This window comes from Myotis lucifugus, unplaced genomic scaffold (genome assembly GCF_000147115.1).
Source record: "Myotis lucifugus unplaced genomic scaffold, Myoluc2.0 scaffold_14, whole genome shotgun sequence".
Classification (NCBI taxonomy): domain Eukaryota; kingdom Metazoa; phylum Chordata; class Mammalia; order Chiroptera; family Vespertilionidae; genus Myotis; species Myotis lucifugus.
The window spans coordinates 9,837,020-9,853,476 of NW_005871062.1; the positions used below are offsets into that span (position 1 = coordinate 9,837,020).

Sequence of the window (16,457 nt, forward strand, 5' to 3'; positions counted from 1 at the left end):
CTATTGTGCAAACCTGACATATAGTTCTCCTACCTCTTAAACTTCCTCCTCTTTGCATATGGTGAGAGGGCAGAGACACTCCAAGAGGAGGCCCCCCTTACTTTTTTACCAGTGAGCTCCAATTGGAGTGTTGGCAACTAGATCACCTTAGTGGGGAGGTATCACAATTTATGATTATTTATTGGGTTTAGCGTCCTTGGAGCTGAGAGGGGAGTGGCAGGCAAGGCCCAGTTTGGGCATTGCTGAGGCCTTGCCTGTAATATCACAGGATCAAAACACCACCCTAATAACCAACAGTGGGCAGGGGCAAAAAAGGAGTAATCAAAAGTCAAAAGGCATAAAAGCAGAATTCAATTCCTCTTCACACCTCTAAGGTAGAAGGAAGAGTGGAGGCTTTGGAATCACAAAATACGATTTTTATTTTCTTCTCCACCAGGAATAGATTGTGAAATGAGTGTTGTTGTTGTTTTTTTAAATATATTTTATTGATTTTTTACAGTGAGGAAGGGAGAGGGATAGAGAGTTAGAAACATCAATGAGAGAGAAACACGGATCAGCTGCCTCCTGCACACTCCCCACTGGGGATGTGCCCACAACCAAGATACATGCCCTTGACCGGAATCGAACCTGGGACCCTTGAGTCCGCAGGCTGATGCTCTATCCACTGAGCCAAACCAGTTAGGGCTGAAATGAGTGTTTTAAGACCTTGGGCAACTTGCGTCATTACTTTTCTGAGACTCCACTTTCCTGAGTAATAAAAGAGACATTTTACTTAGCCAGTCCTGTCAATTTGTATCTTCAAATCTCTCCTCTTAGTCCTTTTCAAAGCTATTTACACCTTCAGCTTCCAAACAGGAACATATACATTTGGATGGACACGTATGGGAGATGCAAGGAGGGTGTGGAATCCCCAGCTCTGTGCCTCTTGGAAATCACAACAGCTGTCACGGGGGCTTGGCTCTGTCTTTGGGAGTAGAGGATGAAAATCCTGGGGGGCAGCAGCTCCCCAGGGAAAGCCAGACACCAGTGAAGGAGAAGAAGCCTTGGCCCTACCCTAGTTGGAGTAACAATAGCGTCCCAAACTCCACACAGGTATACAGGAACGAGTGCAAATGTGTATCCAAGTAGAAATGAGTAGCAGAGAAAGAAAGAAAGCCTTCTGCTTGTTCCCTTGAAGCAGAGGAGGGGTTCATTTTCCAAACAGCTATATAGGGAACCGAAATGCAGCTACCACAGACATTGTTGGGAGCTAACTGCATTGATGATTCTTTGTGCTTGATTCATTGGGGGTGGGAGAGAAAGACAGGGACTCCTGGAAGAAGCTTCCAGTGTTGTAATGTTACATGTCATCTTTCTGCAACTAATTTCATGCTGACTTTTTTTTGGGAGATATAATTGACATAGAACATTATATATTAGTTTCAGGTATACAACGTGATGATTTGGTATAAGTATATATTGTGAAATGATCACCACAGTAATTCTAATTTATATCCATCACCACACATGGTGCCAGATTTTTTTCTTTTGATGAGAATTTTTAAGATGTACTTTCTTGGGAATTTTCAAATATGCAACACAGTATTATTAACTGTAGTCACCATACTGTACATTACATCCCACGACTTACTTATTTTATAACTGGATGTTTGTACCTTTTAACCACCTTCATTCATTTCACCCTCCTTCCTCCCCCCCCCCCCCCCCAATTCCCAACGGCTTTGGGAAACCCCCAATCCAAAAAACTGGTCCCCTGGATCCATTGGGTTTGGGGGGGTTTTTTTAAAATTTTTATTTTACATTCAATATATAAATGAGATCATACGGTATTTGTCTTTCTCTGGCTTATTTCAATTAGTATAATGCCTCATTACTTAAAGTACCTGCAACACAACAAACATGAACTAACTCAGTTCTGTGGCACAGTAACCCGGGTGCAGCTGACTGGTCAGGGTCTCTTACAAGGCTGCAATCAAGGTGTTGGCTAGAGCTGTGGTTTCCTCTCAGGATTCAATTGGGAGAATTTGCTTCCAAGTTCACTCATGTGGTTGTTGGCAAGCTTTAGGTCCTTGCTGGCTGTGGGCCGGAGAGGTCAATTCCTTCCCATGTGCCAAGTGGGCTTTTCCATTGGGCCAATCACAGCATGGCAGTTGGCTTCTCTCAGAAAGAGATGATGATAGATAGATAGATAGATAGATAGATAGATAGATAGATAGATAGAAAGAAAGAAAGAAAGAATAAGAATAAGGAGAAGAAGGAGAAGGAGAAGAAGGAGAAGAAGAAGGAGGAGGAGGAGGAGGAGGACGAGGAGGAGGAGGAGGAGGAGAAGGAAGAAGAGGAAGGAAGAGGAAGGAAGAGGAAGAGAAAGAAAGGCAAGGGAAGAGAAGGGGAGCCTCAGTCTTTGTAACCTAATCTTGGAAGTGATTCCATCACTACTTCCAGAGTTGCTAAGTCCAGTCCACAACTCAAGGGAGGGAATTATGCAGGGTGTGAATACCAGAAAGTGGGGATCATTGGGGCCATGTAGGAGGCTGCTTACCACAACTTCCCCCCTCCTGGGGCAGTGGTTTGGCTCTTCTGTAGTGAGGGTTATAAACAAATGGGGTTCCAGCATTTCCAACATGTATCAGCCTCAATGGGAGCAGCTGGAGTTTACAAATCTGTTTCATTTATGCTTTCTAACAAATGTTTCCATTGAACAAAGTGTTCTAGTTGAAAGTTGTTAAAAAATGACTGGTTTGAAGAATAAATTTAAACTTTGCAGGGCTTTTCATGATCTGGCCCCTGCCTACCAATTCTGCTTCTTCGTCTGACTGCTCCATCAGGCCCACATTACTTTCAAGTATGATAACTTAGAGTGGCCCTTCATCCTTCTTGTCTGCATGGGTATTTTTCCCTCTCCCATAATACCACAGCCCATCTTGTCTGCATCGCCAGTGCTAACTCATTCTTCCTGTGAAATATATTTTTTTGGCTCCAGGCCAACAAATTCTTCTATTTGTGCTTTGTTTAAACCCCTCAATCAAAGCAATTACCTATTATACTCTTACTAGAGGCCTGGTGCACGAAATTCGTGCAGTGGGGTGGGGTCCCCTCAGCCTGGCCTGCACCTCCTCCAATCCAGGATCCCTTGGGAAATATTCAACTGCCAGTTGGACATCCCTCTCACAATCTGGGACCGCTGGCTCCTAACCGCTTGCCTGCCTGCTTGCCTGATTGCCCCTAACCACTCTGTCTGCCTGCCTGATCGCTGCTAACCCCTCTGTCTGTTGGCCTGATCACTCCTAACTGCTCCCCTGCCTGCCTGATTGCCCCTAACTGCCTCTGCCTTGGCCCCAGCATCCAGGACCCGGCTTCCCTCCCTCTGGCCAGCTGCAGGCACCCAGGAGCCCTGGTGGCTCCAGGATTCCTGGTGGCTCAGCCCCGGGCTGGCCGTAGGCACCTGGGACCACGGGCGGCTTCTCTAGGGATCACGGGCAGCTTCGCCCAGGCCAGCTTTGTCAGGAAGGACGTCTGGAAGACGTCTGGTCTAATTAGCATATTACCCTTTTATTAGTATAGATCAGTGGTCGGCAAACTGCAGCTCGGCAAACTGCGGCTCGCGAGCCACATGCGGCTCTTTGGTCCCTTGAGTGTGGCTCTTCCACAAAATACCGACTTCATCTCCAGCATCTAGCCTAGGGCCTGGCACATAGGAGGCACTCAGTCACTACCTGTGGAGTGGATAAATGAGCCGGAGCTCTGCCTAAGAGCTTGGGACTCTGAGGGTGGATGGAGTGTTGACCGCAGACCAGCATCTTCACGAGGTGCATGTGGCACCTCAGCTGCCTCATTTATAATCTGAGTCAGTCATTGTATTCCAGATTGCTCTTCACTGTCATTTTAGCCTTTAGCTACTTACTGAAATGAGCTAATTAAAGTTGAATTATTTTAATTGCTAATCATCAAGAAAAAAGACTTTTTTTAATGGAATGGCAGACTGTGTGTGTTATGCTACCATTAGAAAAAGCCAGAGTGTTCTTGTTTCTAAATTATGTTAGGTCCATTGATCCAGAAGTTAAGTGTGGACCGTTGGAGCATAAAGAACAGGGTGTGTTGTGTGGAGCAGAAATTGCCCCAGATCCTACTTCTGTTAGTGTCACATCATATCACTCGGGAAAAGTCCAGTAGCTATTAAGCTTGAACACTGAAGGTCTGTATTGATGCCCACAGGAGGCCGATTGCTTGACACCTTAATGACTGGCCTTTTTTGCCTTCCTCCCCTTTTATGTTCAATACTTATTTTTGAGGTAATAATTATTTTTTCACTAATTTTTTTCAGAGATAAAAATATTTCTCTTGTTCAGGGGTGGGGAACCTTTTTTTCTGCCAAGGCCATTTGGATATTTATAACATCATTCCTGGACCATACAAAATCATCAACTTAAAAACTAGCCTTCTGTATTTGGTCAAACATTTAATTAACTCAGCCCTATGGCCTTGAAAGGCCAGACCAAATGATTTCGAGGGCCTTATACGGCCTGTGGGCTGGACTTTCCCCACCCCTGCTCTAGTTGACAAAACAAATTGGTACAAAACTGGTATGTTCCTTTCAAAGAGCAGCTGAGCGATAGAATGGTGAATTTTGAAAATAATATTAAAGTGATCCACAAATATCCACCAATTAAAAAAGAAAAGCTATTTGGACAGGTCCCAGATCCGTCTGTTTCCTATTTGCCTTTGATGGTGGCACAATGGACTATTGGGTGGGAAAGCTGCCCTTCGTGATGCAATATCAGAAGGTTGGGGAGGGACCACGAATATTTCTCTGATATGGGTCTGTTATTCTTGCAATGTCTGAGATACCTCTTTGCCTGGGTTGCCAAGACATTCAGTAAGATTATAAGCCAAGACTATAAGATTATATTAAGTAAGGCTTCTTTTTAATTTCAAAGACTTCAAAGGAATCTCCTAGTTCTGGGGCTCTCAGTTTTGACAAACAGATGCTTTGCCTTTCCATACTATTTATGAATATTTAGTCATAAATCTTTAAATGTGTTCCTTCAAAAATATTTGTTGAGCCCTACTCAGTTTGGCTCAGTGGATAGAGCATCAACCTGAGGACTGAAGGGTCACGAGTTTGACTCTGGTCATACCTTGTACCTCGGTTGCAGGCTTGATCCCTGGACCAGGGCATATGCAGGCGGCAACCAGTCAATGTACCTCGCTCACATCGAGGTTTCTCTCTCTATATCTCCCCCTCCCTTCCACTCTCTCTAAAAATCAATGGAAAAATATAATCAGATAAGGATTAACAACAACAACAAAAATAAATGTTGAGAGTTTCCTACTATCCAACACAATGCCAGGCACTAGAAATACACAGTACCTGCCTCTCTACTTGAGTTCCGAGTGGTAAGCACAGCATGTCCTTGAGTATGGAAGAGGGAGTGAACTTCAAGTAGCATTTGAGCTGGAACTTGAAGGAAACGTAAGATTCTTTCTGCATAAAGGGGGTCAGGCAATTCAAGGCAAAGGGATCAGGATGGGGAAAGGCACAGAGGCAGGCAAGAGAGGATATTACGTGTCTTGAAACAAAATCAGGCAGGGTATAGAGTTGGAGACACAGGAAGGGTAGCTGGAGAAGAGGTTGGGAACAGGAAGGGTAGCTGGAGGGCTTTGTATAGCCTTCAAAAATGTTTAAACTCTTTTCAGTAGGCAATGAGAAGTGTCAAAAGTTCTTAAGGCCAGGTGTGATATGATCAGCTTTTAGAGAGCTCTCTTCTCAGCATTATAAAGGGAGGATTGGAGAATAGGGAGCCTGCATACAGGGAGGTGTTTAGAGTTGCTGGGGACAGGAGAACTAATATTTATTGAGGATCTGCAATGTGCCAGATATAGGGCTAGGCTCTTCACATGTTATTATATTTAGTGTTCATTGTACATATATGGGGTAGAAATTATGATTCTCATTTAGGAGATGAGGCTAAATAACTTGCCCAAGATCACCTAGTTAGGTGGTTATGGAGCTGAGCTTTGATTCTGTTCTCATTTCAAAGCTCCTGTTCTTTTCCTTCCACCAAAAGGGATGATGAGGGTTTGTTACGCCAGTGGCAATGCTAAGGAAGCATCCTCCCTCCCCATAGAAGACTCCTAATTTAGTTGCACCTCATTTGGAAGCTTCTCCATCCACTTCATCATTCTAATTGCTTTAATATGACAAATTGACCAATTACTAGCAGGTTCTTTATAACCATAGTAGAATTAGTTGCTCGGTTCAATCAAGCAACTGAAAAGTAACTGATTTGCAATGACTCAATTTATCAAAGTGTTCAGAATGGTTGGTGAGCACAGACATAACTTACATTAGCATTAGACAAATGTGTGCCATAGCATGCAAAGGGGATATCTCACTATTCACAGATGACTTCTGAACTGAAAGGATTCTAATCCTAGCTCTATCTATAATCCAGTAGACAGGTCATAGCTTTGAGTGCTAAAAGATCTTCTAGAAAACCTTCTGTTTTGTTTTGCTGATAAAGAAACGGAAGCTCTGGCCGAAACCGGTTTGGCTTGGTGGATAGAGCGTCGGCCTGCGGACTGAAAGGTCCCAGGTTCGATTCTGGTCAAGGGCATGTACCTGGGTTGTGGGCACATCCCCAGTAGGAGATGTGCAGGAGGCAGCTGATCGATGTTTCTCTCTCATCGATGTTTCTAACTCTCTATCTCTCTCCCTTCCTCTCTGTAAAAAATCAATAAAATATATTTTAAAAAAAAAAGAAAAAGAAGCCCAGAAAGCATAAGGGAATTGCCAAGATCTCCCAGCCAGAAAGCAACAGAGGTTGGACTTGAACTATCTGCATTGTTCTGATGCCAGGTCCTAGAGAACTTTCCCACTATGCCTGCTGAACTGTGACATTGAGCAAGTCATTCAGCCTTTGGTATCCTCATTTACTTTGTCCACAACATGAGAGGATTGGTAGGTGTATCAGTTTAGGTGTGTCAGTTAGCTTTTACCATGTAAGACATCACCCAAAACTTAGTAGCTTAAACTATTTATGCTGCTTGTGATCCTGTAGTTTGTTCTGGTGGTTGTTCCGGCCAGGATTGGGTCAGCAGATCTCTCTCATGCTTCTGTGATCAGTTGGTGGGTCCAAGATGGCCAATTACAGCCTCACTATTAGTTCTAGTGGTTGATAGACCATTGCCTGGGGATTGGTTCTTCATCAGCTGGGGTACTTCCATTCTCCTCCATTAGGCTATTCCTCCATGTCATCTTCCAGCAGGCTTGCTCAGCCTTGTACACATGGCGATCTCAGGGTTCTGAGCATAGAAAGAAGGGCAAACCCCGAAGAGCATATTCTTTTTTTTTATCTTTAATTTCTTTATTGGTTAAGGTATTACAAGTGTGTCCTCATCCCCCCCCATTAACCCCCAACCTCCCCCCCTCTATGCTCTCATCCCCCTGTTGCTCATGTCCATTGGATTGGCTTATATGCACGCATACAAGTCCTTTGGTTGATCTCCGAAGAGCATATTCTTTGGAAACCTTCCCTATGCCATGTTTGCTGTTTTTCCATTGGCTAAAGCAAGTTACATGGTGTGGTAGGCAGCTTAGGTAGAAATGGCTCCCAATGATTCCTATCTCATTGTGTATTCACCTCCCATCATGGGAGAGCTGGACCTAGAGACTTGTTTTTAATGAATAGGATATGCCCCAAATGATGGGATATCACTTCTGAATTAGGTTATAAAAGACTGTGACACTCTCTGACTCTTTTCATGTGCTTGCTCTGATAAAGCAAGCTGCCACGTGTGAATTGCCCTATGGAGAGGTCCACGTGTGAAAGAGGACAACAACCAATGAGGAACTGAGACTCTCAGCCTAATAGTTCGTTGGAGACTGAATGAATCTGCCAACAACTCTCAGTGAATGAGCTTGGAAGCAGACCCTTCCCAGTTGAACCTTTAGATGAGAACGCAGCCTTGTGAGAGACTTTGAAGCAGAGGACTTAGCTAAGTCATGCCTCGATTCCTGACCCATCGGAACTGCATTGTTTTAATTTGGGAGTGGTTTGTTAAACAATGCAACTAATACACATAGCCAACTCAGAGTCAGTGTGGAAGGAAACTATGTAAGGGTGTGGTTACAGGAAGGGTAATTATAGAAAGTATTCTCCTATGTTTGCAAACAATTTACCACAGATGAACTTTTTTTCCAGCCTGTGAAGTTTGAGATGGAGTACTTTTCACTACTTCCACAATTATTTATTCTCTGTGATAAATAATGGGAACAGATGATGAATAAGACAGAGACCAGGTTCCTGCCCTCAAGAGCTTACAGTTTGTGGCAGGGGAAAGGATATGGGAAAAGACATTAACTCAATAATTCCTTCTGGAATGATTCATTTAAAGTTATAAGTGATACGAAGGGTGAGTGTATATACCATATTTTTCCATGTATAAGACACCCCCCTATATAATATGCCCCCCCACTTTTCCAACCCAAAATTAAGAAATCAATATTTTAAACATTTTGCTGGTTTTCCTCTTAAGGCCTTCTTCGTTTTTGGCATCTTAAGAAGTTGTTCTTCCTGTTTTCTCCACTGTCTGATCATACACTCAGTGGGAGGAGGTCCAAATTGTCTCTCTGCAGCTCTATTTCCATGCTCTTTTGCATAGCTGATTACATTCAGTCTGAATTTTGCAGAGTAAGACAATCACTTACTGGTATTTATCTTTTTATTTTTTGACATCTTTATGGACACAGATGTTCCAGTCCCTGTTGCATCTGCGCACTCTCCACCTCCACCTCCACCTCCAATGATGTCATCAGCTGATGTCAGTAACAATAAGGCTTGTGATTGGAGGAAGCCTGTTTGACAAGGCATGGGCAGCTACGAACCTGCGCAGCTCCCTTCTCGGCTGACTTACATGTATAAGACGCCCCTCAATTTTCAGTCTAACGATTTTAGAAAAAAAAATAGCATCTTATACACGGAAAAATACAATAATAGTCTGGGTTGATCGAAGAAAGCTTTTTGAGGAAGTTGAACTTTTTGGGTTTTTTTTTATACCACTTTAATTTACTTTTCATTGAAATATAAGCCAGAGGAGGCAATTCTGTCCCTTTAATGTGGCAAAGGTGGCGGCAGGCCTTCTTCAAATCCATGAAGTGTTTCCAAGGTTACTTTTCCACCTCCAGACAGGCTCCATCTCAGGGTCAAGAGAAGGTGTTCTAGGCTGCTTCCCATGGATTGTTTCCCTAATTGCCAGCATTGCCTATATTTGGCACAGTGAAGGGCCACAGGCGGAGATGGGTCCATCATGATAGTAGTCATAAATAAAAACTCTGAATGTCACAAGTTGTACTTTGAGGAGATAGGCAGGTGAGAAAGAGGTGAAAGGGGAAAATTCCAGACAGAAGAAATGAGATCATTAAAGGGAAACTGGAGAGGTAGTCAGCAGCTATGGGACAAGTTCATATTTATGATCAAATTGTATCCTATTATGTGACAATAATATTTCGGGTTATGGTTTTTAAAAGTTCCTTTAGAGGTAAATGCTAAAATATTTATGGATGGTGTCTGGGATTTGCTTCAAAATAATCCAGTGGCAGGATGGGGTCCGGAGTATGTGGAGCTATAAATGAAACAAGATTTTCCAAATGAGTTCATGTTTATTGAAACCAAGTGGTGGGTACCTGAGGGGTTATTATACTAGTCTCCTTAGTTTTGTATGTGCTTAAAAATTTAAAAACTTGTATCCCGACCACATCTCCTGAAGGTTGTGTGTGTTCATGTTTGAGGTCACATCACAATTACCTCTTCCTGCTGCACTACAGACAGTAGAGCAGTGATTCTCAACCTTCCTAATGCTGAGACCCCTTAATACAGTTCCTCATGTTGTGGTGACCCCCAATTTCATTGTTACAAATTGAACATAATTAAAGCATAGTGATTAATCACAAAAACAATATGTAATTATATATGTGTTTTACGATGGTCTTAGGTGACTCCTGTGAAAGGGTCGTTTGACCCCCAAAGGGGTCGTGACCCACAGGTTGAGAACCGCTGCAGTAGAAGTTGGTGACATCTTTTGGGCAAGGGGATGGAATGAGTTTTATATTACAGCAAATGTAAAGGCATCTCAGATTCAAATCACATGGCTAACATAAAATAGAGTATTTGGGTAATTTCCCTTGCCTATTGGCTAAGGTGCTATATTGCATTATTTTTCATGATCATTTTTCACTAGCTGAGATGGTATCATATATGGTTTTCTATATAGTAGAATCGTATAAGGTGGTTCACCTGAGAGTAAGAGCCAGTGAAAGGATCCTGTTCAAATATTAGTTACTGGAATACTGAAAGAATTCTGTTATATGGCATTATATAATACTAGAGGCCCAGTGCACGAAATTGTGCGAGCATAGCTCGCCGCTGCTTGCCACCACTTGCCGCCCTGCCCACGGCCTGCCACCGCGAGCCATGAGCCTCCCCACCTGCCTGCCACCAAGAGCTGTGAGCCGCCCCACCCACCCACCTGCTCCCTGGAGCTGCAAGCCACCCTGCTGCATTGTGAGCATGGCTCAAGGGCCGGGGGGGGGGGGGGGAACGAGAGGTGGTCAATGCACCGACTGGACTGGTCGAGGGGTCGTTCTAGTTGTTACACTTATGATCCCTGGCCTTTTATTATATAGGACGGACAGAATTAGAATGAGTTTATGAGTTCAGGAAGGCAAAAAATAAAGTAGTAGAGATGGGAATCCCTCTTTGAAAAATTCTGGGTCAGCTTGCTACAGCAATAAAGTATTATGGATTTCTTTGATTACGTTTTCCTTTGACTCATGTTATTTTGAGGTGGGTCAGACTGTGAAATTAACAGCAGGGATGGATAGATTTTATGAGTCAGGGACAAGATTTTAGGAATATTTTCAGGAGGGGGCACCTGGCACTGATGTTGAAGAGATGATGCTTCATGTTTATAACTGTTTCAATGTTAGGCTAATGGGGGAACCATATTTTGAAATTTTGATTCAGCTCTTTCTCGAAAATAATTTTGCCATCAAATTGAGTCTTTCTCCAACCCCTAATAAAGACTTCACTAGAGTCAGATATATGCAAATTATATTTCCCCTCTTAAGCCAAGGTTAAATAAAAGGGGAAATTATGAAAGATTGCTTATAGAGGCAAGGATTTCCAGTGCTTAAAGATGAATTTGGTTATTTCGAAACCATGATAAGTCTCCTTGTCAGTGTAAAGTAGGAAAAGAATAAAGTAATGGGGAAAGTGAACCTGGGCACAAACATGTTCTCACACAGCGTTTGTGCTAAAAGCGTTGTTGTTGTTGTTCCCTGAACCTTGGCAATTATAGGCACTTTCCTCTGCTTTGAAAAAGGTTTGGCGAATGAGAGGTTCCCCCCTTTTGTGTTCAGGCTGAGTTTGGCTTTGTTGCAGGGAAACACTAATTCCCAGCTGTGCTCCCCGGGAGCAAATGGTTTGTTTTCTCTTCACTGAATCCAGCCCCGGGTGGGTTCTCACAGGCCAGACTGGCATAGAAAATCTATTTGGAGCAGCCTGTCCCCAGGAGGGAAGAAGGCAAGCTGATTGTACGGGGGAGCTGCAGCCACCATGCAGCCGGTCACACCCGCTGCGAGGGCGGGCCTTAATACGCAAAAAGGCACACACAGAGCCCAAGGCAAACACAAGTCCCGTTTGTGTGCCAACACCCACATGTACCACACACACCAAACTCCACCCCATACACCAGGCATGCACCCGATATGCCACACACATACCACACACCATATCTACCCACACACCATGTACACACGAATACACACATATGCAACTATGCACATACCACACACACCACATACACTCTACTACACACACATACACACCACTCACTCCACATTGGTCATATACATCCATGCTACAAACACATGTATACACACACCTCATCACACACACTCCACATAACAGTCACATGCACCACACACACTACACACACATACCCACACCCACACCGCACGTACCATGTATTCATGTAACAACCCATCCAACTACGCACATGCCCGCCACAAAAACTCCATGCAAAAATCATACATCCACACACATCACATCCACACCAAATGACATACACATTTTACATTCCAGTCCTGTGCGCCACACATGCAACACATACACACACTCCACAGCATCACAGGCATCCAGCTTGGTTACTTTCCGCTCAGCAAGGCCTGGACTACAGCCCTAGGCGGGTGGACCCGGGTTATTGCAGGCGGGTGCCAGGCGCTGGTGCGGGGCTGGGGTTTCCCGCGTGGGGGCGGGGACTGGCGGCTTTCTGGGCAGGAGGGGCCGTGCACAGGGCCGGAGGCAGGTCCTCGGGGAGTGCGTGGGTGTGGGAAGGTGCGCGCTCCTCCGAGGGGCTGTGCTCAGACACCCTGGGAGGTGTGTACGTGGGAAATGCGAGGCGCGCGTGGGGAGAGGCTGTGTGTGCACGAGAGAACCTCGCTGGCAGATGCGCAGGGATCAGCCCACTGAGCAGCACGGATGGGCGTGTCCTCGGTGCGCGCGGCCCTCCTGACCCAGACTCTGAGGGTGGGTGTCAGTCCTCGAGATGACCCAGATCCAAGGGAAGTGTGCGTGGGAAGTGTGCGTGTAAACTGCTGTGCGTGTGGAAACCAAGCCGCCAAGGCGTGTGTGTATTCATAACGGTCCTCCATCGGTCGGGTCGGTCTCCGAGGAAGGAGTGGGTGTGTGGCGGGGACTCGCTGCGACTGGAGGGCGCGCCGACGCCCGCGCCCCCGCGCGGGGTGTGAGTGAGGAGGCCGGTCTTGCGGAGGGACGCGCGGCGTGTCCCCCCCGCCCTCCCCCCCGGCCGGCGCCTGTGTGTGCGCGCGTGCGCGTGGGGCGCGCCGCGGCGGAGGGCGGCGGGAGGGAGGCGGCGGCAGGCCCAGCCCCCGGTCGCAGAGCCCGGGGCGGCTCCTCGGCGAGCTGGGACCGCCGCGCTCCCGCCGCCGCCGCGCGCTGGCGTGATTCCCGGCCCGCGCCGCGCCCTCCCGCGCTGCAGCCGACTCGGCGCCCTGTCCGCCCAGACGCCGCTGCTCCCGGGCTCTCGGTCTCGGCTCCGCGGAGGGCGAGGAAATGAATGCGGCGACGGCGGCGCCCGAGCGGGGTTGGAAGAGCGAGAAAGTGGACGAGGCTCAGGCCCTGGCGCGGAGTTGCGCCGCCCGCAGACCCGACTTCCAGCCGTGCGACGGGCTCTCCATCTGTGCCACGCACAGCCACGGCAAGTGCTTCAAGCTGCACTGGTGCTGTCACCTAGGATGGTGTCACTGTAAGTCCGGCGCGTCTGCCCGCCTCGCGCCGCGGTCCTGGCGTCCGCGGGGCCGTCCGGGGTCGGGGCTGGGGCCGGGGCCGCGGGGGTCTGGGCTTGGCCGGCGGCTCTGCCGCAGGCTGGGGCCGCCCCGGGCTCCGGGCTCCGGGCGCGCGGCTGCTGCCCTTGCGCTGGGCGGCTCGGGTTGGCGCTGCCGTGGCAACGAGCTGAAATCCCGTGGGGAGCCTCGCTTTAGCCACTTCTGCAAAAGGGGATCTCCCCGTCCCGGGAAAACTGCAAGCTATTTTTTTTTCTTTTTTTAAACCGAAACGACCAGGGAGTGTGTTGAGAAATGGTTGAGAGCCTTCGGAGTTGATGGAAACCGGAGAAAGAGGAAGGCTTTTTTTCAAGACTAGTGGTTGAAGATGCCTCTTTCTCTCTCACTTTTGTCTTTCCGGGTAGTTCGTTAAAAGAAAGAGCCTCTGGGAATCGAATGGTAGCGCATTTATTGCATCCAGCTGAGAAAGCGCTACAGTGAGGGACTGCTTCCAAGAAGTTAATATTAACAGTTTGGGAAGGGGAACTCCTTAAATAGCCAGCTGCAGCATATAGAGCCAATGTATGAGACTTAAAATTACAAAGTAAAATGAACGAAAGTAATCTTAAATAATCTTACCAGTTTGTAAAAGCCAGGACTAAAGGATCTAGGCCTTTTCTCTATGTTTATCCTGAATGGGGTTTTGAAAATGGATTAAACTTAAGCAGTCATTTAATCAGAATTTCACAATTTGATTAGTTCGTGGTATTTGTTCTGCTACCCCCGATGAATCATTTCTTATTAGAAATATATTGCAAACAGTTTCTACATAACCTTATAATAGAGGGTTTTGGAATACTTATTTAAGACCCAAATTCTTGAAGTGATCTTAAGTTAAAAATTTTTCCTTGTTGGTTAGAAAAAAAAATGGCTCCCAACAAGAGATGCAGTAGATAATAAATCCTTATTACATTAATTGAACAAAATGGAATATTTTTAAATGAGTTTGTGACTTAAAGGACAGATACTTCTTACATTTATTTTACAATAATACTGTCTTACATTTATTGAACAGTATTGATTTTTTGTGTTCCGTGTTCTGATGGGTGGTCCGTTTCTTCCTATATCTCATTATTCCTATCGCTCTCAGATCCATTCCCAATTATAAAACATCGCTTTAGTGTGGGACAGGGTACAAAGTTGGAGTAGCAACTGTAGGAAATCAGTGATGCTGACGTACACAAGTAGGATGAATCTGGCGAGAGTCCCTTTCCCCGGGGAAGTGTGGAATGGTAGTGCAGAATGTGGGAAACGTCAAAGACGGTCCAGTTCAGTGCTTGTCTTATTCCAGCGTTTTCCCTTCTAAGTGCACCATTAGTGATCAGAAGCTTGCAGTCTTCTCAGGCGGCTGCTCCCTTCATTAGAGAGCTGTGACTCTTAGAATACTACTCTTCCTTATATGGAGCTGAAGTTGGTTACTTTCTAACTTCTTTCCATTGCTCCTGTTTCTACCTTACGAAATCATATAGAGCAATCCAATCCTTTTTTAGAGCATGGCTGTTTCAGCTCTTTAGATACACACACGAATTTCTCACTGGCATGGACTATATTCTCTCTGTATCCCAAGCCACTGTCATAATGTCTGTACGGAAATCGGTTTGAAATTCATGTTTGTTGAATGACTGAATGAAGGTAGCCATCATTTTCTTTGAAGGCATCATTTTGTCCTGTGTATAAATCTCTGTTTCCTTCTGTCTTTCCTTTTATGGGGTAGTGTCCAGGCTCATAAGCATCCTGATTGTTCTGTTCTGACTATGTGCCAATAAGGTTAAGATCCTCAGCTGTGGTCTGATCAATCCAGAGGTGAGCAGGACTCCTGTCTCCCATGCTTGAGATACTATTGCTGCTGCAACATGCATCACATTAGCTTTTCTGATGTCCACATCCTATTGAGCTTGCTGCCGCCAGATTGAACTAAAACTTGGGATCAACTAAACCATTGTTTATTTGTTTGTTTTACATATGTGGTGATTAAATCACAGCACTTGCTCATTTCACAGTTGTATGTATGTGTTTGGACACAGGTATTAATTGACCCCTTAGGTGTTTTTCCCTATTAGATTTCATTTTATTAGAGTGAGCCCATTTTTCTGGCTTATCATTGTGTTTGTAGATCCTGGCTCTTTTCATAATATCTTTTATGAGCCCCCTGGTTTCATGTCAACTGCACATTGGATGCCAACAGTAGTATAGTAATCTTCTACATACTCATTCAAGTTATTGATAAAATTGTTGAACAGGAGAAGGCCACAGATTGAGTCCTGAGGCTTGTCAGTGGACCTGCCCTTCAGGTGGAGAGCAGTTCATTAATGAGCACTTGTTATGTTCATTCAAATAATTGCCTAGCTACATAGTTGTAATGTTAGCCATCTTATGTTTATCTGTATGGGTATAATAAGAACCTGGTCATACACCTTGTTGAAATCTGACCAACACACCATTTTTACTGCTTTTTGATGTATGATCTATTTATAAACACTCTTAAAAAATGAAAGGAGATTAGATTAGTATAATTCAGGTTGGTTCCACAAATGCTTACCACTTTCTTTGCTAAGCAATTGGAAGCTATTTTTTAAGTAAATAATCTGAATTTAGAAAAAGATTGATGTCAAGTGTACTTGGATTGTTGTTGGCAGTTCTTTCCATTAGAGATAGAGAGAGGAGAGAGAGAGAGAGAGAGAGAGAGAGAGAGAGAGAGACCGATCTACGTTTATTTGCTCTTTTCCAGTCTTTGGCAACCCTCTGAGTTTCCATGCTTTTTTCACTGGCAGTGATTCAGTGATCCCATTCACAATGCACTTTGTTTCATTTAAAGCACCAAGATACTACATTATGGTCTCCTCACCTGTACTGAGCAGGGCATCAGTAGATCATCTATAAAAAGAATCTATAGTTACGATACCCAAATATAATTTTTCTGGAAAGGAAGTAGAAGTTCTAGTTGAGAAGTTCTGTTTTCTTTTTGGCATTCACAAGCATTACATCAGTCCTAAGCAGAATTCCTTTAATTCTGTTGAACATGTATTGAGCACCTTCTCTGTAAGACATTGTTATGGAC

The 16,457-nt window shown here is 45.1% G+C and overlaps 1 protein-coding gene across 2 annotated transcripts in view; it reads left to right on the forward strand.

Moving 5' to 3' along the window:
• The first annotated feature begins 13,029 nt into the window (after positions 1-13,029).
• CUNH3orf70 (chromosome unknown C3orf70 homolog) overlaps positions 13,030-16,457 on the forward strand; it is a 46,945-nt gene continuing 43,517 nt past the window's right edge. For both annotated transcript variants that reach the window (XM_006084830.3, XM_023750597.1), the window contains exon 1: positions 13,030-13,323. In XM_006084830.3, the coding sequence (XP_006084892.1) occupies positions 13,131-13,323 (193 nt within the window). In that variant the 5' untranslated portion in view covers positions 13,030-13,130. The remainder of the gene's footprint in view (positions 13,324-16,457) is intronic.